Genomic DNA, 23,977 nt, shown 5'->3' with positions numbered 1-23,977 from the left:
ATAAGTTTGACAGGTTAATAGCAAACTTCATTGTTAATCCGAATTAAAGCAAACCACTTCACAATTTACCCTTCAGAAGCCCTTGGAGGGTAAATTTTGAAGTGGTTTGCTTTAAATCTGATAGCATGGTATTTTAGTTTCAAAAAATAATGTTATCAACATAAAATCATCTATTTAGAAGAATCAATCACTGTTATGGCTGACATAGATTCAAAGAAGATGGAGACAAAGAATGTGCAAGATTTGACCCTGGTGGTGAATAAGCTGCTCACTGATATGGTATAGTAACAACTTTATTTGAAATTAATGTTCAGTTTTTATAATTATACTTCACCAATCAAAACTTGAACTCCTTATCATTGTCATAACATGACTTAGATTGGTTGTTGAAATTTGAATTAAACCCATTTTGGGTACAATTATTATCACAGTAACAATAGATATTATCTTAAACCTATATCAAATATATTCTTTCATATTTTGTTCTATTTAATATGTTTATCACGTGGATTTTAACATATTTTGGGAACAACTTTTACGTTAATATCAAATCTCCATTTCTGTAATCACCTACTGCAAACTGCAGGCTAGGACTTTCTTTCAAAGGTACAAAATATATTGTGCTCTCACTGGATTGTAATTTAAATATTAAGCGATATTTGTAACAATTTATCAATTGTTACGGTAGCTACATCGTTGAATTGATTTCCACATTAGCTCAACCAAATTAGCTAGTTTCAGTTTAGTTTCGGAAACAAGTTCGGTTTTGTCGAGTAAATTCTTTAAACTTTTAAATTTTACCTGAGAGGAAAATCCTGACTGTATCATTATTTCAGCAAGGTAAGTTCCAAGTGATGTCCGACTCAATAATAGGGCGTATAGATGAGATGGGGGTCAGGCTGGATGAGCTGGAGAGGAATGTTGGGGAGCTCATGCACCAGAGCGGTGTTGACGATCCTAACCACTAAATCACGTGACGTCACACCACGTGACGTGACGTCATATCGTGCCACGTGACGTGCCGTCAAATTGAATCTAGTGATATTGACTCATTCATGTAATGTTAAATTTCAGACTGTCTGCTTTCAAATATTTTATGCTTTATGACATATTTTGTAAATAGAGTTTACATGGAACTCACAATAAATTATGTCCTAATATTGAGAATGTTATTAATGATAGCTGAACACTATTCTATTAGATGTATTTGTGATTAAAATATTTTATAGCAGGATATGATGTCCTTTATTTAATTTGTATAAACTGGGAAAAACTGCGTTGTTTGACAACTCATTTTGAGTTCTTGCGGTTTGTGAAAATTTTTGTCCATTGAAAATTGAAAAGTTGTACAAGTCATAATATCATTAAATCTGCATATCTTGCATTCGTAGGTGTTTTATATAAGCTATTAAGCTTGTGTTTATTGTTTTACATGTAATATTATTATACAATTTAAACGCATTATTGGGTCTTACTAATAGAAGTACCTTTTATACTAGTAATAGAGGTACATTATATTCCGTATAACGTATTTTGGTTATTGTGGTATATTAAATGTGTTTTAGGGGTCTATTCACATTGATGCCACTTTATAATTCATAAAACTACATGCACTTGTTAAGTTACACATATGACATATAACTTAATAGAAGGAGAGAGGCTCTTAAAGATACATCAATTAAATTGTTACACGCGATCATTCTACAAGCTATTATAAGGCTAGCCATTGTAATTGGTGTGATTAGATAATTAGATCATGACTTGATAAACAATGTTAACTGCATGGCCCGCCCCATTAAAAACATGCACATCACTCAATTTATTAATCTTCAAAGAACTACTATACTATCGTTGAAATGTTGTCACATTGTTTTGCTTGTTTAACCCCAGCTCCTGTTGTAGCTAAGATGGATATGATCCTAGTAACATCTAAGTCAGGGATGAGGATGATAGACCGGCACGGTAAGAAAGGGTTCCTGGAGCTGGATGAGCCGGCCTGGGCACCTGATGACAACTTCAGAGCGTGTGTTGGGTGCAACAAAATGTTTGGCTTGTTCAACAGAAAGCACCACTGTAGGCGCTGTGGGGGCGTGTATTGTGGAGACTGCGCTACAGAGAAGGTGATCCCAATGCGCTTGCGCTTTATAGATCCAGTAAGGATGTGTGGCAAGTGCCAGAAAATTGCACGCTGGGAGAACGACTATTTTAACAACTACCAGATGAAGCTGAAGACTGGGGAGCAGCTGATAGTGGAGACTGAGACAGGAGGAAGGGATGAGGGGACGGTGTCGTTAGGGGGAGATGGGGGATTACTGCAAATCACTTCCGAGACTAATCCTGTCGTTCCTATTCTTATGGACGAGGTAGGATTGTTACACTGTTTCATTGTTACATTGTTACATTCCTCAATTCCTCAAGTCTATCACATACGATCACGTACATCTAATATTAAGATCACCATTGCTTTATCGTTTATCTAATTGTTATAAAAGGTATGAAATATTACAGTTACTGACTGTCTAGTGTCTACATGTACGTATAGTAGTATTTATAGTAGTATTTATAATGACAAATTGAACCTTAATTTGCTGAAGGCTAAGTTTTTATCTTCGTGTATCAGAGTGACACACATCACATGCATTAAGAGTTCTCTAGCAGCGTTCACATTTCACAAGTAAATAGAAATTTGAGTGTATTGCAGAGACATGCTGCATACAGTGTACGTTATCTCTCAGCTGACATCTCGAAATAGGGGAACTTAAATGATGAATAATGATAAATAACAATGTATTATTTATTAATGTATAGTTATTAGTATTATATCAGACATTATACTCCACCTATCGTTTCAATACAGGATGACGGATGTTACTGCATATACTATAGCATATTTAATAAAAATATTCTAAGTTAAGGCTAATAGGTATATTTGTATATTTATACTTTTGTAGATATCACCATCATGTCTGACGTCGAAAGATGTGTTGCAGTACATTATGTAAGGTTGTAACTTTAGTCACTCCTAACTAGCAACATCTGTTATAACTGCCAATTTGACCTGTGTTCCATGAGGGTTATAAGGAGATACGGTACCATTATGGTCAACAACATGTGATATTTACTAGATCTTAGTTAACTTCTGTATGTAATAATATACTTTTCATTTCCCCGAGAGGCCCGGTATAGTAGAGAGGTTACATTGTATATAATATTTACCGAGCAGTAGCCGAAATGCTAATATTAGGACACAATGAAACTACCGGACCACGATGTATGGGGACTTGCCACTAATATAACACACATAACCCCGGCATGCGCAGGGATTATATTTCAATTTTTCCCGCGACGCGCGGGAAAAATTTATAATAATTTCGAGTGCGAAGCACGAGGGATTATTATGAAAATAACCCCGACGTGCTTTAGCACGAGGGGTTATTTTAATATAACTTAAGCGTGCCGGTGTTATGTGTTATAAACCCCTCCGGGTTAGTGCTAGGTCCAACAAATTTGACATTTTACTCTTAATTCTAGCTATATGAGATCAGTATGGAAAATATGGAATGGAATTGGGGACTACCAAATAAATAGTAATACAAGTACAACTAAGGTACTATGACATTTGAAATTGGCGTTATATCTAAACATTATTCCTCAGTAAGCGTCAGAACGTTGAATGAATATCGATAAGGGGTGTCGAATTAAGCCTGGCAAGCGATAAAAGGTGGAGCCAATAATGATATCGTGTCATGAAGTTCATCAAAGTAGACGACTATAATACATGGCTTATATCAAACACGACAAAATTAACCGGACAAAATCAAATGTAACCGTCGAGACAAGTTCTGGAACTGGTCCAATTAATGTAAGAGTTTAAGTAATGTAAGCAGTGTGCTGGAGTTTTGCCAGCGCCTGCAATTAGACCGATACGTAGATCAAGTGTATTTATAGTTCTTACGTTAAGCCATAGGTCACGTGACATTTTTTACCAATGCGCGTCGTAGTAGTTAGTCACGTGATACACATCATCAAAACACGTGACAGTGCGCGGTTGAAATTTTCATGGAATATCAAAACAAAACAAATCTTGTTGAGCCAAATTAGCGGGGCGGGGTTATAGAAACTATGCCGGGGTTATTCATTCAGCGGGAAAAAACTAACAGCGGGAGCCGGGATTATCAAAATCTATTTAGCGGGAGCCGGGATTATCAGAATCTTATTCTATCCCGGAGGGGTTTATAATGGCCACTACCCAGTAGACTATACAGTGTACACTGTACACCGGCCTGTCTACAGGGATGTCAGACACGATTTTTTTTTCATATTCTTTAGTCCTTACGGCTGTCAAACCAAAATGTGTCTATTTAAGTTCGACATGTTGTCTTAATGCAGCTGCCGTGGAACCATTTATAAACAGTTGTCTCATTATAAGTTAAAGTAATGATCTGATCGATATATGGCCGTCATTGATATTTATAAAAAAAACAAATGGAGTGAATCTTGGTAAGCTGGGTCTCAATCCCTCAAATTCCTCAACAGATTAAAATTCAGTAACTTAGGTTACGTTTGGATAATACAGTTTGCAGGCATTTTAGCTTGTACACACATAGTAATCTAATGTTATAAAATTTACAATATTGAATACCCTGCCTAAATGATATTGAAGATGCCTCTGGAATGCTGCCTCTGTTGGCAACCCTCCAGGAAGTGGATGCCGGGGAAACTGTGTTAAGATAAAGGCCGTAAAGTGGCAAGTGGGGTGAGGAGGAATCAATAAATGCCCAAATGAACCAAAGTTGTGTTTTCAATCTATAACTATAATTTGTTACTTGAGTAAAAACATCTCACCATGTCAGTTTCTAAGAGTAGTTGTGTCTACATTCCACGTGATTACGAATAGTTGTTTCTACATTCCGTAAAAACTATACTTACACGTCTGACCACATCTCTGTATCTTGTTGAGTTGCTTACACTTCTGTAGCTGGTAATGCAGATAATGTTTATCTGGAATGATTTCTGTTATATATCTGTATATTGATGAGACACATGATGTAAGTTTTGATTGGTCAAAACTCAAAGTAGATCAGGAAAATTTCACCTCCCCACCAGTATCTATTGTAGTAAACAGTTTTGAACACGTTGCAAATTTCAGAGTCTCAAATTAACGGAATGGTGCTAGTTGTGTAGATCATATTTTAGTAGTGCGCGGTATCATAGCACCGTTACTAATTCACTAACTTGTGTACTCTGTGGTACTAGGTTATAGGTACACGAGTACATAATATCACAGTACGTCTTGAGTATCCATTGCAAACTCAAAACTGCCAGTGAATATAAACCGTGTCCATAAGCCACCGGAATGCTACCTATACTTGCTTTATATTCAGAATATAATTTAGCACCACAAAGAATGCTCATATTCTCTTTAAACATAGCTCAGATAGAGCTCACTAGTGAAGCTGTAAGAGGCTGTCAAAAACTGGGACTCCCACCTTTGATGAGTAGCTTGTGAATTAGTAGATACGTTTTCTGTATGGTAACTAAGTAACAGTATGGTAACTAAGTAACAGTATGGTAACTAAGTAACAGTATGGTAACTAAGTAACAGTATGGTAACTAAGTAACAGTATGGTAACTAAGTAACAGTAGGGTCACTGCTGTAATATTACAAACTTTAACATCAGAGTGGGACCGTGGGAGGCATATCATGTTCAGTACGATTATCACACAGTACAAAACAGTCATGTTGTGAGTCATTTGATACGGGGGCCGGGTATTATCTTATTATAGCCTGAACTTTGTTTTACAAAACGGGTAAATTTATTGTTATAGCATGTTTTAACCTGGTAATAAGAGTAACTTATGTTCATTCATGATGTTATACCTTGGCGGACAAAATGGGGCTGATCTAGGTAAAATTGTTTGTTCCTGCGAAAAATTGATCAACCGGGCATTGCATAGTATAGGCACTAGGCATGTCATTTGATGTATAATCTAAGGTTATGTAATGTATATGCCATTGCTTAAAGAGGTTGATGCCACATTTTAAAATACAATTGCGTTGACCCATTTGAACTTACCTGTAACACATAGAGTATTACGCATGACAAGTTTGTTCTTCATGTGGTTAAGGAGTAAGGACTTGTCGAACGCCACATTTAAAATAGAACATAATTTAAAAATAGACCATAATAATAGTGTTAGCTTTTGTGTTACGACTCTCTTAATGCACTCGGATCCAACAACACGCTAGAGATACGATGGATTGCAGCACACATCGGATTGTGGGGGAACGAAAAAGCAGATGAGCTGGCCAAGCTTGGTACAACCAGTGAATCCACTTTGAAGTGTCCAATTCCACAATCCTACATCAAGCGTCAAATCGACAACAAAGTCAACAGACTGAATCAGGAAACTTGGTTAACTGACGGTCCCAGACACACCAAACTGACACTCGGCCACAAGCATGCCAAAATCATCAAAAACCTCAACACTACACTCAGCAAAAACAGACAAGATTACAGAACTGCAGTTCACCTCATCACGGGTCACTGCGGCTTAAACAAACACCTTCACACCATTTGCAAATCAAACACCAGTGCTTGTCCTATGTGCGGCGACGGAGAGGAAACTGTCTCACACTTCCTTGGACAGTGTCCAGCTATTACCCAAATCAGAGGTCAATATTTCCAGGACTACTACCTCTCTGTCAATGACATATTCGACAACCAACACATCACCACAATTGTCAATTTCGCAAACCGCACCAAACGCTTAATTGTGCTGGAAGAGCTGGATCAGACCGGGGTGACTTAAAGTATTATCTCATATGCTGTCTCGTCTCGTTTTACTTTTCCAAACCCAGCTGGCATTTAAGCGTATCATTTTGACTCATATATCATCTTACACCATCCTCCACCAATCACTCTGATTTCACCGGCAACCTTCCCCAAGGTTGCCACACCCTAGAGGTAGGCAGAGCATCTCAATGCTATCCTCTCGTGGGCTATCTTGGCCCAGCCTCTCTTTAAAAAAAAAAAAAAATAGAGTATTACGCATGACAAGTTTGTTCTTCATGTGGTTAAGGACTTGTCGAACGCCACATTTAAAATAGAACATAATTTAAAAATAGAACATAATAATAGTGTTAGCTTTTGTGTTTAGAAAATGGTAAATAAAGAATAATAGGGGAATAGAGAAGCAGCCATCACATGCTCCCATGTTTATTACTAACAAATTACAAATAGGACTCATGTTAACATTTATTCATACTGACTCAAAACTTTCTCACAAATTTAAAAAATCTAATATCGGACTGATTTCATGATTTATCAAAACTAAGCCTGCTTGACCAGCTCAAATGGATCCGATCGTCCTGCCCAAGAAAAAGGGGGCAGTTGACAAAACATGTGTGTTATTCAGAATTCTATAAAACAAAAATTCTGGAATTTTCAGAAACTCTTTGTAGTACATTGTCCTCGAATTATTTGTGTTAATATGTTGAACATTTAACAATCACGTGATGTAACGTTATATAAAAAGATAAAATGAAAGAAGATTCACCACACATCGCCTCAATTTATCAGGAACACTCCGCACTCAAGCCCCAAAGTGCGCGAAAGTTCGCCGCACTCCCGCTCCACACGAAGCTATTTTTTCCCGATCCATGACTCAAAGGTGCCGAAGGCACAAAAGAGTCAAGGACAAGGGTTAGCGATCGAGGTTTTTTTAAAATATGGTAGCTTTGCGACTGTGCGACCGTGCGTGCCTGCGAGCACTGTTATCGCCCACGTGACTACCTGCGCAAAGTTATTTTGCGTGATAATCTAAATTATATAATTGTTGGCGCGCGGCGCTGAACCAACCAAGTACATTATTAATTTCATCATGTACGTATCCCACTAGGCACTAATTGATAGCATATTATTATTATTTTGAGTTAGTATTACTATTTTGCACAGATCCGTGTCAGGTTGCATAAACAAAAAACATATGGTTACATAGAAGTATACACGATTTTCAAATTCAATATAGAATTATAACTGGGCGGCGCTCGGCAGTCGGCATGTCACTTCGCCATATTTGCATTTTTATAATTTATATAAACAGTAAAGACTGGGCCGTCCCCAGGTTGTATGGAATATGATAAATACGCCATCACGGATCGGGAAATTGAGCGGCCATCCACAAAAGAAAAGCGGCCGCATTTCTTGTTTGGAAAAAAATGTTGCACTTATATTTTGTCTCTTTTTCAGTAGAACTTAGATTCATAAGATATATCCTTGTGTTTGACTAAACTCTCCTCCTTTCAGGTAACGAGTTTCAGAGTGACCGAGGAGGGGAGTGATGGAGTCCACATGCTCTCTATAGACTCATTCGGTGGGCGAAGTGTGATCCTCGCTAAGACAAACCGCCCAGAGAGTGTTGTGTTTCTGAACGGTCTGCGTAAAGCACTTAGAATGTCTGCCAAACCTGACCATCAGAAGTCAGGACCTAGCAATAACGATGCCACGTGACATGCTGTTAGTCATTGAGTGGATTGACTGGTTTAAAATCTGTGTTGATTGTTGATAAAATAGCTGGTTTTTTCTGTTGGAGTGATAATTTTTGTGTCCTTGATTTAGTCAGACTGAGTGAGACCAAGTTGAATAACACTTAAAATTGGTCGTGAATCTGTTGACCCTCCTGATCTCGTTGAAGTGCTGATCTCGTTTTGATTGATGTTGTTAAAAGACTCGAAACATCCAAATGCAGCACAATGAAATAGTGCTTGATTTTGATTTAGTTTAATTAAAAGATGTTTAAAAGTAGCCAAAGTAGTTAAATGTTACAAGTTATGTGATATTGAAAATGTTTACTCATAAGTGATGAATGACGACCGTCAAAAGATACTTATGGTCTGCATGTATTTTGAGTGAAGTCCAGAGCTTTGCTCGAGATGGTCCCTTAGGTAAAAAAATTTAGATAAATGAAGGCGGCTAAAAACAAGATAGAAACTAGTTTGTCATGTCAGATGGTGCCAAGTTTGAAAAGAACAAGTTTTCTTTTATTTTGTTTCTAGCTGTTTCAAGATTTATGTTATTTCATTTTGACGTAATGATAGATTGTGGCGTTGAATTCTGCACCAGTCTTGTGAATTACATGCTGTCGTCTTTGATTTTTTATGCTTGCTGCAGACAAGATTGATATTTCACCGTGGTTAATTTAAATTTCTGATTTACGTAAAGTTTATTTTCTAATCATAAATTAAAACAATTAAAATAATCGTTTGCTTGCGGTCAGTTATGAATCCGTCTTTAAGATGTAATTTTATATTTCTGCGATATTAAACAAAACATTTTGAAATTTTATCTGTTGAACTGTGTGATTAAAGTCTAACCCTCCGAAATTGTTGACCGTTAGACATCCAATCACTTTAAATTTGTTACTTTGCGTAAGGCGCATTGCAAATTGAATGATAAAATCATGACATTTCACCTCCCAGTATGGACGCGCACGTACGTACATATATAATATATATATACGCGCGTTGTTTATTTGGCTGTATTATATTTTATGCTGCTAGCTTGGTTGTACTCATATTTCGTGTTGGCGGCGGTTTTGTATGAAGTTGCATAAAGCTACTCAACCTTAGATAGTTGCGTCAAGAACTACCGTCTTCCTCAAGGGATGAGTCATGTCCCTTCGTTCAACTCACTCCCTACATACCTGCCACATTCCTCTTCAGTCATAAAAGAGTTCTGCAGTTTGGAGAATAATATAACGTCACAAGCGCAATTCCAATGCGGGCGAGGAATTCGTTAATCTTCCTTGAGGCAAATGTCATGGGTTGAGCTGAGGAAATTTCTGCAATATTCTTCTGGGAAGTGTTTCTAGAGTTTCTGAGTGCTGATCTAGTTGTTAGATTGACCATGATGAACCGCAGGAATGTGAAATAGATTCCGAAGTGCGACATAAAAATCTCTAAAACTATCACTGATTCACTAACCTCGTTAGTTTTGAGGAACTATAATATCATTTATGTGTCAATTTATCGCTAATTGGTCGACTTGGTAGATGTAAACATAGTCTGCACACTGCACATGATGTCATAAGATGTTTGTGGACAACTGTCCGTGGACAACTGTCGGGACTCGGGCTATCTGGATTCTGCCACAGTTAAATGTTAGGATCAGTGATGAATGTAGATGAAGAATAAAGGACGTCAGGAATCTGGATTTATTAGGTCAGTGCAATCATTTGGTTTTACTCTGTCGTTTTATATTTCCTATTTGTGCCAGCTATTTTAACCACTTACGTAATTTCAATGTCATTAAATTCAGGATCTTAGTGGTGAGATCATGCCTATCACTATCAGCAGTTAGTACATTTAAATCTATCACCGGTTTTCTGCACTGTTAGAACCAATACAACTACAGGATTGAGACCACGAGATGTACTCCTCCGCAATGGCGTCACTACAGAAAAAACTCAATCAGAGGTTTGTGACGAGGGGAATTGCCAACTTATTTCCCCGGCCTCCCCTTACATTGTATAAGCGAGGCGTTCCTTTACCTGGTATTAGAAATCTACTCTCATGAAATTTGAGCTCGGCCAAATTTTTAAATTGTTGTAGTAATAAAATGTCACCTGATCATTGCGATGAACTGCTGAATTAAGGTTCCCACCATGATCTAATTCCTACTACATTGCCCCATTCCATTTCCTAGTGATATGATTACGTAATCCGTTGAATTGGGTGGTACCGGTAGCTAAGCTGCAGTAAAAACCTATTCAAAGTCTACTATAAGGATAGTTCAGAGTACCGCGGTGTGATCTATTAACCTCCTGAGATCACTACAGTTATAAGAGTCCATATTCCTGTAACTCATACATTCGTCCAAATAAAGTATAAAGGCGGTCCCTGATAACCCTTCGTTATATTCATCTCGCAAATTCGATTTGTTGTACGGAGGTTTGTGTTGTTGATTTGTTGCGCTAGGAACATGTTTCTGTGCTTTGCAGCCCTGCTCCTTTTCGACACATCTTCGGCTTATGTTTATCATGACAAGGCTGGGGGTATTTGGAGAGGACCCCCAGGTATTTGGACTGGCGTTAAAGAGACCCTCTCCAGTTCTTCTAGTTATGGCCTGCTACCGATAACAACTGCTCCTGACCCAGAGGAGGGTGAGATTGAAGACAACGGCGTGTTTTCCAGAAAGAGTTACGAACCCGTAAGAGATGGCTCAAATATTGACCGTCAGGAGACAGAAGATAAGTTTGACGGTTCACAAAACAAGGTGATCACTCAGTTTGATTACGGCGACTTCATCACTGGTCCCACCCAGTCCCTTTTATCTCCTGAGCCTCCTGGTCAGATAGAGGAAATTGTCAGTAGTATCGACAGCGAAAACGCAGGTCAGCTTGACTTAGTGGATTGTTTGGCTCGGGAGAGGAAGTTTGAAGATTCCGACTCAACGTTTGAGCTGGAGGTGAAGAGACGCATCTTCAAACTGACAGCTAGGTACCAGCGGCTGCGATCTCACAAACCGTTAGTCAAACACCAACTGAGAAACAAACTGTCCATTTTGAGGAGGATTCTGGGGAATATTGGGCAGGATCCTGGTGATTTAAACGTTGAGGAAGGAGATCTTGATACTAAGCGACCTATCTCACTTAGATTTATCAAAGCTCTGAACAATGTGGCTGGAGAAACGAGCACAGTACTGGGATACCTGCTGGCCTTCGGGTACCTTCAAAAAGCCATGAAACTTTCAGAGAGTAGACTGCAGGATTTGGACAAGTGGGATGAATTTGCTACACCCTGTGAGATAGAGAAGGCTATTGGGGAGTTTCAGAAATTTAACGGTTTAGCGGTGACCAATAAACTTGATTATTCGACGATCAAGAAGTTGAAAAAAGATAGGTGTGGTATGCGTGATATACCGTCCAGTAAAAAGAAAAGGAAAAAGAAATTTGGTCGGAATAGGAAGATCAAGAATGTCCGCTCTAAACGATATGTGTTGAGAAAACGCGCGTGGAAAACAGGAACACCAAAAAAAGAGCTAACATACCATGTGAAGAACTGTACGAACACCATGCCTCTTAACGTATGCAAGAGGGAAATCGAAGAAGGCATTAAAAGATGGACGGAAGTAGCTCCAATATTCTTCAGGGAGGTAGGAGCGGCTGAAGCAGAGTCAGCGGATTTCACAATCTTTTTTGTGAGTGGAGAGCACCCTAAGAAGAACATAAGCTCACCAAAGAACGATGACCCATTTGACGGCCCTGGCGGGGTGGTCGGACACGCTTACTTTCCTCGGGGTGGTCACATCCACTTTGATAACGACGAGACCTACTCCTGGAACTCGGACCGAGGGATCAACCTCAGGTTCTTTGTTGTTCATGAGTTTGGACATGCTCTGGGGCTCGAGCACTCGGATGTTGCGGACACTGTCATGATTCCGGTGTACGATGCGGAGACTAAAGGCTGGTCAGGGTCGGACAGGTTGTTTGAGGACGATATTTTGGGGATAAGGAAGAAGTATGGGGAAGGTAAAGGGAGTGTGAAGACTTTGAAAGCTGGTTGATCACTTTGGAGATTGATTGACTGAACAAGTTCAAAAACTGATCTTTGAAGACTGGCGGAGAAGTTTGAACTATTAGTAAGATGGTCGGTGATTTAATTTTAGGGTCTTTGGGGCTAGAAACTTCTATTTCCTGCTTAAATTGTCACTACCGGTCATATTTTAAACATTTATTATTCATGCAATACAATTGATACAATACTTTAACACAGACTTGTTTAAGAGACTTGTTCTTAAGAATATATCCTAATAACTGATTAAATATTGATTACAGTGGCTAAACTCTAAAGCATAATTTTCACTTTCCGAGTTAAAATATTTTCAATGTTGAGAATTAGAATCATCAGCCGTATGTGATGATGATAATAGACTGTGAATATTTTGTGATAATGTAGGGATAGTTGGAAAAGTGATAATATGTAAAGATAACAAGAGTCGCTCACTTTAACATTTCGTATCATTTGTTATCTCCTCTGTTTATTAATTGATACTGCCGTCAGAAATGGTAAATACATAATGTACAATGGAGTATGTTCATTGTACATTTATCATCTTAGTTTGATAATCGCTCGTAAGGCCAAGGGGCAATGAATTGGAGACATTGGAGACATTTGAGTCTTGCAGAGCGTTTATTATATATTTGTTGTTCATTAAATTTGTGATACTTTCTGCTTTCAGATTTCTCGTTTAAACTATAAAAGGAGTTTTGTTTCTAAAATGGAAGAACGAATGCAAAAGGTACATGTACCCTCTTTGGCCTCTAATTTCACACAAATTTTCACTTACAAAGTAGTTAAGTTCAATTTGTATATTTTGTGGAATAAAAGGGCGAAACCACCTTGATTCAAGCTGATATAAGATCGTTAGAACTTGTTTCCATAAAACAAATTAATGCTCATTGAATCCAACAAATTCGAAGTTGTTTAACGAATAATTTTGCTGAATCGACTTTAAACAGCACGTTAAGATTTATTGGAGGGCTGGAAATTAGTGCTAAATAGTACTTGCTCCCCAAATTCATTTTTACCACAATTGGTAAAAATGATTCAAATTTCAAACAGGCGAAACTGCAGTTGGAAAACAAGCCTGGCTTACCCGTTACCGTCACACACTGTTGCTAAAAGATTCCTTAAATTAATCCGACTATCAGTAACTTTTTCCTAAAGTAACGTCAATTTTTCCCACTTGCCAACAATCTCAGGCTAAATTTGTCTGTCACCAAACGAGATACATCAACGAAAGCTACTTCTGTGAAGAGTTTTCGGGAATCTGCCCTCAGTCAGGGTAAGTATGAGGTTGCAATTAATTAATTAGTTAATTAATTAGTTGGTATTACTATTATGGAGTCATCGATTTCATTTTAAGAATGATCGTTGGTGATCTAAGTACATATATTGACATATAATTTACAGATAGGGAATCAGGATAAGACGTAATAAATACAACTCTAAAGGGGAACCGCTTCTCACGAAAACAAACAAAAAGAGTGTAAAATCAGCCCACATTTATCGATTATTTTTATAATTTGTAATTACCCATTGCGGTGGCAAAAATAAGCATAAAGTAAATAAAATTGTCCGGTGATAAAAATCTAAATGTCAGTTTAATCTAAATCAAGTTTCAGAGTTGACAACAAAAAGCACAAGTTTGAGTTTCAGAGCCAAACAATGCCGTCTTACTTCACAGTAAACGCAGAGATTGTTTCCCACTGTAATCTTAGTCAGGATAATCGGGAGAGTCTTGGTAACCTTGACTCCGCACTGAATTGTCATGACTACGACCCCAAAGTGGAGGAATTTAATGGTAGCATGGAGAACTTGTTTATTAAGGGCTTCATGAACTTCAGCAGTGTTTTCAGAGTAAACATAACCGTCTCTTTTCCCGTTTTAGAGTAAGTTCATTTACATAACTGTCTCTTTTCCTGATTTACAGTAAGTTCGACTTGGCCTTGTCGGCTGTCGCTACAATATATTTATTTATATTAGGTCTAGTCCCATTGAACGTAATACAAGGCGAAAGTGATAGATTTTACACCCCAGACTCCTAAATAATAAGCGAGGCGGTGCACCTTTCTCGCCAAATTCTGTTACCTTCTCTCAATTTACAGCACCAGCGTAATTTGTGATATAAAAGAAACAGAAGAAGAAGACCCTGATCTCCCTCACTCCTATCATCTCACTAGGAAGTTTCAGATTCCTCTGATACAGACTGTCAACCTCATTAACATTCAGGTACCTTTATAATTGTCTCTTAAGTCGTCTTTCAAGTCGTAAGAAATTGTAAAATCATTGTTTATGGAGTTACTAGCTTCAACTGTTGTTTTTGGACATATTTAAAGCTACAAAGTAGATATTTAATTTCGCTACTGTGTTGTGGGTTCATATCCTACAGACCCGCACGCTGGACTGCGTAGTCTTCAACTTTGAGTTTGAGTCTGTAAATGTAATATTTGAAACAAATATTTACGGACATCGTAAAATGTTCTTGTAGCAATGAACTTCCAGTCTGGCATGGCTATCATTGTCCTTTATCTACCGAATTCCGGCTTAGTTTCGGTGGAGGAAGAGAAAGGCTCGCGCGCCGTCGAGTAAATTGTCTTTGGCTTTATTTTAAGTGACACCCTTTTACATTATTTCATTATTTGATTGTCCCAAATTAGTGCTGTATGTATTAAATAATTAATTTTTGAACTGCAGCCAAGTGTGTTCATAGTAATTATGCAACCTCCCAAGTCATTCATTGAACATAAAATGGAAAATATTGGGGGGGGGGGGGGGGGGGGGGTTAATATCTGATGTGAAGATTGGATGACTATTAACATAATATATGCTCATATTTTCAATTAACCATGACAACTCATTTACACACAGCCATTCAATTACAACACCTGCTTCCTTGACTACACAGTAATTGGCTATTTACCTTTCGATTATAGACGAGTGTTAATTTGATTTCGTCGTATTACTGTATCAAAACTGTCTGTATATTTTGAGAAGTTTCAATTTGTTGCTGATAGTGATACAATATTGCCACCAAAGACCTCCCCGTCATACTTGTCGTGATGAGTGTTGACAGCAAGGATTAACCCGGTGCTTCTCTAGATTTGCACGTGCAAGTTTGAGAAGTGGGGAATTGCACGTGGAATGAATACACGCGACGTGATGAGCATTGGTGCAGGGTTTCTCGCAGGTATTGCAGGTATCTTTTCAAGAATGCTGCACGTCTGCGCCACAGATGTCACTAAGTGCAAGATAAACTGTGTGCACTGTATATTATACATGTATAATATACAGTGCACACAGTTTATCTTATATATATATTATACACTGTATATTATGCACTGTATATTATACATGGTGCTCACTGTTTATAGAGTGTATAAAGGTTGCAGTGCACACACTCACAGCTGTTCCAGCCTCAGTTCAACATTATGTTCTTCACTATCTAAACTATGCAAATTAACTATGCTAATGACAACTTTCTTGATTCGATTTATTGATTAATTTCACATAAGCAACTCAGTAAAGCTGTAAAACCTGATAAAACCATTGTATCCGTTTAGCATCAGCTGCTCTTAGGTTGGAGATCATTTAGTATCAACGGAAATCGTAAATCTTTTCAATATAATATCAGTAGTAATTTGCCTCGTGTTACCCCCTTGAAGTATGTTTGTTCTCCTGAGTAAAGACTAAAGATGTTGTCACGGTAACAGCGTTACCCCCTCAGGAGTTCAGGCGGCGAGTGTGTGGTACTGGGGCACTGAGGAACGGACTGAGGTGTGAAAAAATATGTGACAATATGTGTGACAAAATGTGTGACAAAATGTGTGACAAAATGTGTGACGAATTGTGTTCGTTTGTGTGATCTATGTTATTTAACGGGGTCACGTGCATGAACTATCTGCAATGTGCGAACTGCGGAATATGCATATTTCACATAACCAATTAATTAGTAATTGTTAATGGCGTTTTGACACCATTTTAACGGGAAGATAAACTAATTGAAAATTACTAGTCAAAATAGTCTCGAGAAAGTTGTTATTTCAATAGTGTGAACTTTCTGAATTTAAATAACTGACTTATAATATGTCTGAGAGAATTTTTAATTTTAGCGTTTGAACGCATGCACATGATATTTATCACATCACCTCAGTATTACCAAGTATTGAAGCATCCTTATTCATTTACCACTTCATCGTTATCTTCTTTTCTGTTCCGGGATATGGTACTCGTTCTAATGATGTGTGGCTGCTTTCATTCAAGAAAACCGAGCTAGGAACAAGCGTGCTTGCGAGCGGAAGTCTCAACAGTGCAGAATTATTAACCCACTGACCAGCAACCCACACAACGTCGCTAGATCTAGACGTATTAGGAATTCATAATCACAAAATGATTAGCATCTCTCGGTGCTGGTGCTGGGTTTGCTGCTGTCACGACACTATTCTTATCTTTCTACTCGCTTTTATCTCTATCTTCTCGAGGGAAGGTGTCCGGGAAACTTGTAGAGTCCTGAGTTCAGCTCGCGTAGCCAGGATTTCTTTTAGGGCGGATTCAAAAAGGGTAAATGTGTGTGATTCAGGATTATGTGGAGGTTCAAAATCCCAAACTCAAATACGTCCCTATTTTTACGTTCATTGATAACCCTTAATAATTCAAGAAATTATCACTCCATTTACAAAGAACTCGAGTTCTTGTTTCCAAGAATGCCGATCATATAGCAGTCAGGCTCCTAACCCGCTCCATTCCTCCTCCCTGACTTTAAGTGGATATTACATAGTCACTGGAGAACTCTAAGTATAATACATAGTGATTGTTAATAAGTGGAATAATAACACGATGTAAGACGAATTATACTACTGCAGGAAGAAAGTGTAGGAAGTACGGAACCAGGGGACGACACCCCACTCAACACCCCACAGCAGTCACCTCATCAGAATACACACAGAAAAGATAGGTCAGTTGATATCTTGAATAAAGCATATCGTGCTCACACATTTAGACTTTCTTTTATTTTTATGTTAACAAAAATGAATCTTTACTGTTTAGCGAAGAATTTGGTAATGTGTGTTCCAAGTTAAAACCAAATAAACTGTCACGCTAATTTACTAATGCTCCTTATTGTTTCAGGAGGAAGACATGTGGTAACCCTGACTGTTTTAAAGAAGCGTGCACGTGCAAGCGTCACGTGGTACGACGATCAAAATCACATCGTTTACCACGCCACAAACCGCCCCGACACGGCCTCAAACAGAGCAGGTCGGTAGTGCTACTACCAGGTGGTGAGGAGGAGGAGAATGAGGAAGAGGAGACCTCTGGTCTGGTGGTTGTGGATATAGAGAACGGAGGTGGAGGTGTTACTTTAGAGGTCCCACAGTTCCTGTCATCAAATGTTGAGGTACGTTTTGTGCAGATTCGTATGTCAAACTTTATTATGATAAAGTACTTGTGGTCACGTAAGTTACTCACAATACTGTTCATGTTGCTGTTGAGGGAACTGTTTTGACTTTTGTTATAATAATTATTATTTCTTCAGTCTCCGAGCCATTGTCCACATTGGATATCATTCAAAGTCACATATCATCATCTCATTATACCGAAATCGATCGAAGTTACTATTTCTTCAAGTGTTGACGGTCCCAGTTTGTTATCTTGTGAGAAACTCGTTATCGGGACCTAGTCCAGTGGTCCTGATCCTAGATCTAGGGATCTCAGAATATGAGTTTATTTCTTTTAAATACGTTCAGTTTTCGTGTAACAATTTTATATCATTTGTTGCTAATTTTTTATAGAGGCGTGAGCGGACTAGCCGGTCCTTGTCAGTCAATTTTCACAATTAAATGTCAGAATTCATGACAAATATCATCCTGAATATTTTAATATTAAACTATCACAAGTTATAGACAGTTTTTATTACCAACTAACTTTCATCATTCCAACATTAAAGCAAAGAATAAAATCATGCTGACCGCTATCATTACTGTGGCTGTGCTAGTGTCCGTAGTAAACTCCTGCTCTATAGAAGAAGAGATGACTCGGATCTCAGTAAGAGAAGCTATGAGGAGTGAGTTGGAGGCTAAGAAGGAGGTGGATGCAGTGCGCGAGGAGATGATGGAAATGAAGAAGGAGGTGGCATGGTACAGTCTGCACGTGGCATCAGCAGCAGCTTGTAGAGGCAGCACCGCTTCTGGAGGCACGGGACCCTGGGCTAATATCGTCCTAGCGAAGGAGAACACTAGATCTTGTACTGCTCAATGTGCTGATACATCCACTCCAGCATGTGATGCTGACGTAGCAATACAAGGTAATTTCGGGAAAGCTACCTCCTACACTGCACCGATTGGTTATTTCTACAACTACGGTTGTGCCACTCCGGGAAACACTAATGTTGCGTTTGATGAAGTTAAATCAACAGAAAAGGCATTGATATCACGTACTACAGGTTCTGCTGCTGCCGCAAACCCTAGAGCTAGAGAAGCGCTTTGATATTATTAATTTGTAACGTAAAAATCAGACAATTATATATTTGATAAGTATTTTTATATATTTTTCATTACAATTATACATCCTAGAAATCAAGTGTGTAATTTTCTTCCTCCCAAGTGGCAAAAGGTAATATTAATAATTAATAATTGTTGCCTATTTTTTACACAATAAGCACCATTTCAAAAACAAAGTTTAACGGTCAATAAAAGTAAACCCGGAATAAATATCATAAGATAGATTATAATCAAAAGATATTTCAAGTTTAACGAGTTCAGAAATTATAGATCATAACAGAGAATTGTGAAACAATTGTCTTTAACTCCAAGTTTAAATAAACAATGAGTTCTCATATCCCTAATGCAGTTCAGTAACGTAAGCTTCATTCTCAGTGAAAATCTTGAGGAGAAACTCTCCCTTCACATTAGGATCAAAGGTAGAGGGTATGATAACGTAGGTCCCAACATCCAGCTCAAACTTATTGTACAGCTGACGTTTATTAATTAAGTTGGTGCTAGCTGGGATCTCCAGAATATCCATCACAGAATCCACCTTTTCCGTGTTATCATCCGCCACCTTAAAGATCATGTAACCGATGGACATGTTATCCTTCTCCGATATTCTCATGTCCTTCTGTTCCAGGACTATCTGCACCGTCTCGTCGTGTTGGTGATTTATCTTGAACTGTACTTGCGGGTTAGTGAAGAAGGTGTCCAGATAATTGGTGCAACCCCCGGCCGTAGAACCTGGTATCCAGGCTGATTTGACTTGGGCTTGGTGCCAACAATCATCTCCACCGCTAGGATCTGTGTTTATCATCCTACAGATGGTCATGTTGTTGAAGTTGTCCATCAGATCATCAAGCTCCATCCAGAATTCTCCATCGTCTTCGTTTGTAAACTGCAAAGCATCCTTATCTGCTTTTGCGATGACCGACCATAATACATAGTCATCCCCCCAACTGCCGTTCCACTCTGCCTCACCCCATGGGTTCCTTACCTTGACCAGCTCGCGCTTACCATCAATACCAAGAGATTCTAACGGTAGGTCAAAGCACCTGAGTAGGCTGTAAGCATGTCCAGCAAACAAACCGTTGTCTCTGCTTGCCTCCACTCCTTCCCCCTCCATCATCTGGATACCCAAACCAACTAGTGCGCCACGAGACAGCGCCTTCTGGAGCTGCTTGTACACTTTCACACGGGCACTAAAACTGCGTCCCACGTCATAGAAGTCTATCTTCTGACTGATTCCACCTGTGAGGTCATTAAGGGCGTCAGCTGATGCTCCACCAGATAATGCTCCGTAGCAACCTGCTAACTTAGCATAGGCTTTCTCCAAAAAAGCAGCCCAGAATTCGTTAGGATTCTTGCCGAACATAAAGACAAGTTTACCGTTCCTTGTGGGCAGATAGTCGTCCACCACCACCTCCATCCATTCTCCAAACCTGTGGAATCGGAACAACAAGGCACCACAGTAATCCTCCGAGTTCAACTCTTGTTTCTCGTAACTCGGGATAACCTTTTTGACGAGAGAGTCTTGCAGAGCGAAGCAAGCTACGGACGCCACAAACCAGCAGTCACCAATGTATCCTTGCCGGACGTCATCCTCGCTGTGACCCTTGATGAAGAGTCGTGCTTCTTTGCTAATGTCATGGACACGCTTCCATTCTATGTTATCCATCTTGGGCGTTTCCTCCCACAGAGACCTTTCATTTGGACCGAATTCAGGATCCGTCCAAAGTTTGTCTGCTGACCGACAGGATCTCTTGATATCGTCAAAAACTTGATCTTTGAACTTTGGCAGTTTTGGGTCTGATAAGTTCTCCTCTGGGTTAAGTGGAGCCATTTCTTATATTTCTGTGAAGGAATTTTGGTTTTTCATTGAAAACATCGACAGCGATAGAATTACAAGAAATGGTACAGACAGATACATTTTGAATAGCAACTTTGTTGACTATTCTTGAAGAAAATGACTTGAAAGACGAAAATTATCTTTGGGATCAATGGCGTTGAACTGTAAGACTATTACTCGTGTAAATAATTAATTTGAAGAACAAGTTTTGTCAAAATTCTGGATGGCTTTAAAAAAACCTAAACTGTCTAGTGTCTATTGTCGATATTTTGAGAAATCATTTGATCAATTTCATAACAAAGTAAAGTGGCATGTCAAAAAGAGGATCTTATTAAAAGTTGATTATAAGTGATCTCAAATCAAAGGATCTCAAGCTACGTAACCTGGTAAACTTTGAAATGAGAACAAATCTTAATTGAACTCACTAATTCGCTCTATTCGATAATGACTGTATTTGTTTGTAATGTAATTATTAAAAATAAAGGATAACTAATAAAGTTCATCCTTGATAACAGAAATTTATGTCGTATCTTTATGATCTTACTTACTTCCAATTTTAATGCGATTATTGTCTGATCACTAGTTATAGTCTAATGCAATTTTAATTTTTACCGGTCTTTGATCTTTCAAATAATATATCCAGTACAAAACTACAAGCATTATTAATGGTGGTAAAATTTGCGTCAATTAGGTAATTTCGTAGAACAAAGATCGCAAAAAGTTATCATTACTAATTAATATTGGAGGTCTCCTCGGTTAAATACTCGATGAAAGCTCAGGAGGGATGGTGGTATAATGGAAGTTCCCCGGAGTGAGATAAAGACTCCCATGGTCTACTCCAAAAACTTATCGGGAAACTTTGGGCTTTCTGTAATTTGGCTGGTTACAATACAAAATAAATAAAAACATAATCTCCCGCAATCCCGTTATTGAGTACCTTATTGTAACATATCACAGCAATAAGTACGGCAAAATGTTATTGGAATAAAATACTGCCCCGTCTGTAAAAATTGTTTGGAAACCAAACACGGTCACATACACCAAACCGTGCCCTCAATTGAATGGAAATATATCAAATGTGTGGGGTAAATATTCTGAAACTGTTAAAGTTTTATTGGTGGAAGTTAAACCACTTTTTTACAGAGCTAACAACCTTATTGTTTCAAATAACTTTTTTTTGTTATGCTATGCGATCCTTTTCTCTAAATGTCTTGTATAAGAGCACTAAAGTCTTGATAACATCTTCCATATTCCGCCCTTCAGAGTTTAGCACCCGATAGTGATAGCGAGGATGAAGTGACTCTGATAGCAGATATTGCTCGCTCAGAGAATGTTGTCCACTCAGAAGACATCCACAAATTAGGGACCCTGCTCTGTCAAGGTGAGTAGTCCACTTTTACTTTATTATCCTCATACCTACCTTCTTAACCCACTACACTCCTCATACCTACCTTCTTAACCCACTACACTCCTCATACCTACCTTCTTAACCCACTACACTCCTCATACCTACCTTCTTAACCCACTACACTCCTCATACATACCTTCTTAACCCACTACACTCCTCATACCTACCTTCTTAACCCACTACACTCCTCATACCTACCTTCTTAACCCACTACACTCCTCATACCTACCTTCTTAACCCACTACACTCCTCATACCTACCTTCTTAACCCACTACACTCCTCATACCTACCTTCTTAACCCACTACACTCCTCATACATACCTTCTTAACCCACTACACTCCTCATACCTACCTTCTTAACCCACTACACTCCTCATACCTACCTTCTTAACCCACTACACTCCTCATACCTACCTTCTTAACCCACTACACTCCTCATACCTACCTTCTTAACCCACTACACTCATCATACCTACCTTCTTAACCCACTACACTCCTCATACCTACCTTCTTAACCCACTACACTCCTCATACCTACCTTCTTAACCCACTACACTCCTCATACCTACCTTCTTAACCCACTACACTCCTCATACCTACCTTCTTAACCCACTACACTCCTCATACCTACCTTCTTAACCCACTACACTCCTCATACCTACCTTCTTAACCCACTACACTCCTCATACCTACCTTCTTAACCCACTACACTCCTCATACCTACCTTCTTAACCCACTACACTCCTCATACCTACCTTCTTAACCCACTACACTCCTCATACCTACCTTCTTAACCCACTACACTCCTCATACCTACCTTCTTAACCCACTACACTCCTCATACCTACCTTCTTAACCCACTACACTCCTCATACCTACCTTCTTAACCCACTACACTCCTCATACCTACCTTCTTAACCCACTACACTCCTCATACCTACCTTCTTAACCCACTACACTCCTCATACCTACCTTCTTAACCCACTACACTCCTCATACCTACCTTCTTAACCCACTACACTCCTCATACCTACCTTCTTAACCCACTACACTCCTCATACATACCTTCTTAACCCACTACACTCCTCATACATACCTTCTTAACCCACTACACTCCTCATACCTACCTTCTTAACCCACTACACTCCTCATACCTACCTTCTTAACCCACTACACTCCTCATACCTACCTTCTTAACCCACTACACTCCTCATACCTACCTTCTTAACCCACTACACTCCTCATACCTACCTTCTTAACCCACTACACTCCTCATACCTACCTTCTTAACCCACTACACTCCTCATACCTACCTTCTTAACCCACTACACTCATCCATACCTACCTTCTTAACCCACTACACTCCTCATACCTACCTTCTTAACCCACTACACTCCTCATACCTACCTTCTTAACCCACTACACTCCTCATACCTACCTTCTTAACCCACTACACTCCTCATACATACCTTCTTAACCCACTACACTCCTCATACATACCTTCTTAACCCACTACACTCATCATACCTACCTTCTTAACCCACTACACTCCTCATACATACCTTCTTAACCCACTACACTCCTCATACCTACCTTCTTAACCCACTACACGCATCCATTTCAACATATGTTATGGATTTGTGTTGTTGAAATTAGTTTAAAATTATGAAAAAGT

At 38.8% G+C, this 23,977-nt stretch overlaps 4 protein-coding genes across 6 annotated transcripts in view; 3 read left to right on the top strand and 1 right to left on the bottom strand.

The window, feature by feature from the left end:
• The first annotated feature begins 1,906 nt into the window (after positions 1-1,906).
• LOC134816384 (zinc finger FYVE domain-containing protein 21-like) lies at positions 1,907-10,222 on the top strand. The gene is made up of 2 exons (XM_063825211.1): positions 1,907-2,363; positions 8,310-10,222. The coding sequence occupies exons 1-2, from the start codon at positions 1,908-1,910 to the stop codon at positions 8,511-8,513; spliced, it is 660 nt and encodes a 219-aa protein (XP_063681281.1). The 5' UTR covers position 1,907; the 3' UTR covers positions 8,514-10,222.
• Positions 9,480-23,977, top strand: part of LOC134816382 (MAGUK p55 subfamily member 2-like) — a 36,995-nt gene continuing 22,497 nt past the window's right edge. The window contains exons 1-8 of one of the 3 annotated variants that reach the window (XM_063825209.1): positions 9,480-10,222; positions 10,416-10,477; positions 13,765-13,847; positions 14,182-14,454; positions 14,671-14,794; positions 17,425-17,516; positions 17,690-17,957; positions 22,157-22,274. In XM_063825209.1, coding sequence (XP_063681279.1) covers positions 14,231-14,454; positions 14,671-14,794; positions 17,425-17,516; positions 17,690-17,957; positions 22,157-22,274 — 826 coding nt within the window. In that variant the 5' untranslated portion in view covers positions 9,480-10,222; positions 10,416-10,477; positions 13,765-13,847; positions 14,182-14,230. Of the gene's footprint in view, positions 10,223-10,415; positions 10,478-12,962; positions 13,069-13,241; positions 13,302-13,764; positions 13,848-14,181; positions 14,455-14,670; positions 14,795-17,424; positions 17,517-17,689; positions 17,958-22,156; positions 22,275-23,977 lie in introns of those variants that run through there. The other 2 variants (XM_063825208.1, XM_063825207.1) reach the window with 2 other exon arrangements.
• On the top strand, positions 10,873-13,003 carry LOC134816383 (uncharacterized). Its single transcript, XM_063825210.1, has one exon. The coding sequence runs from the start codon at positions 10,983-10,985 to the stop codon at positions 12,564-12,566; it is 1,584 nt and encodes a 527-aa protein (XP_063681280.1). The 5' UTR covers positions 10,873-10,982; the 3' UTR covers positions 12,567-13,003.
• On the bottom strand, positions 19,022-20,894 carry LOC134816517 (calpain-5-like). The gene has a single exon (XM_063825390.1). The coding sequence runs from the start codon at positions 20,885-20,887 to the stop codon at positions 19,400-19,402; it is 1,488 nt and encodes a 495-aa protein (XP_063681460.1). The 5' UTR covers positions 20,888-20,894; the 3' UTR covers positions 19,022-19,399.

The sequence above is a fragment of the Bolinopsis microptera genome, chromosome 6 (genome assembly GCF_026151205.1).
Source record: "Bolinopsis microptera isolate Bmic1 chromosome 6, MBARI_Bmic_1.0, whole genome shotgun sequence".
NCBI classification, from domain to species: Eukaryota; Metazoa; Ctenophora; class Tentaculata; order Lobata; family Bolinopsidae; genus Bolinopsis; species Bolinopsis microptera.
Note: the sequence above shows the minus strand (reverse complement) of the source record. Positions and strands in the feature narration are given on the sequence as shown.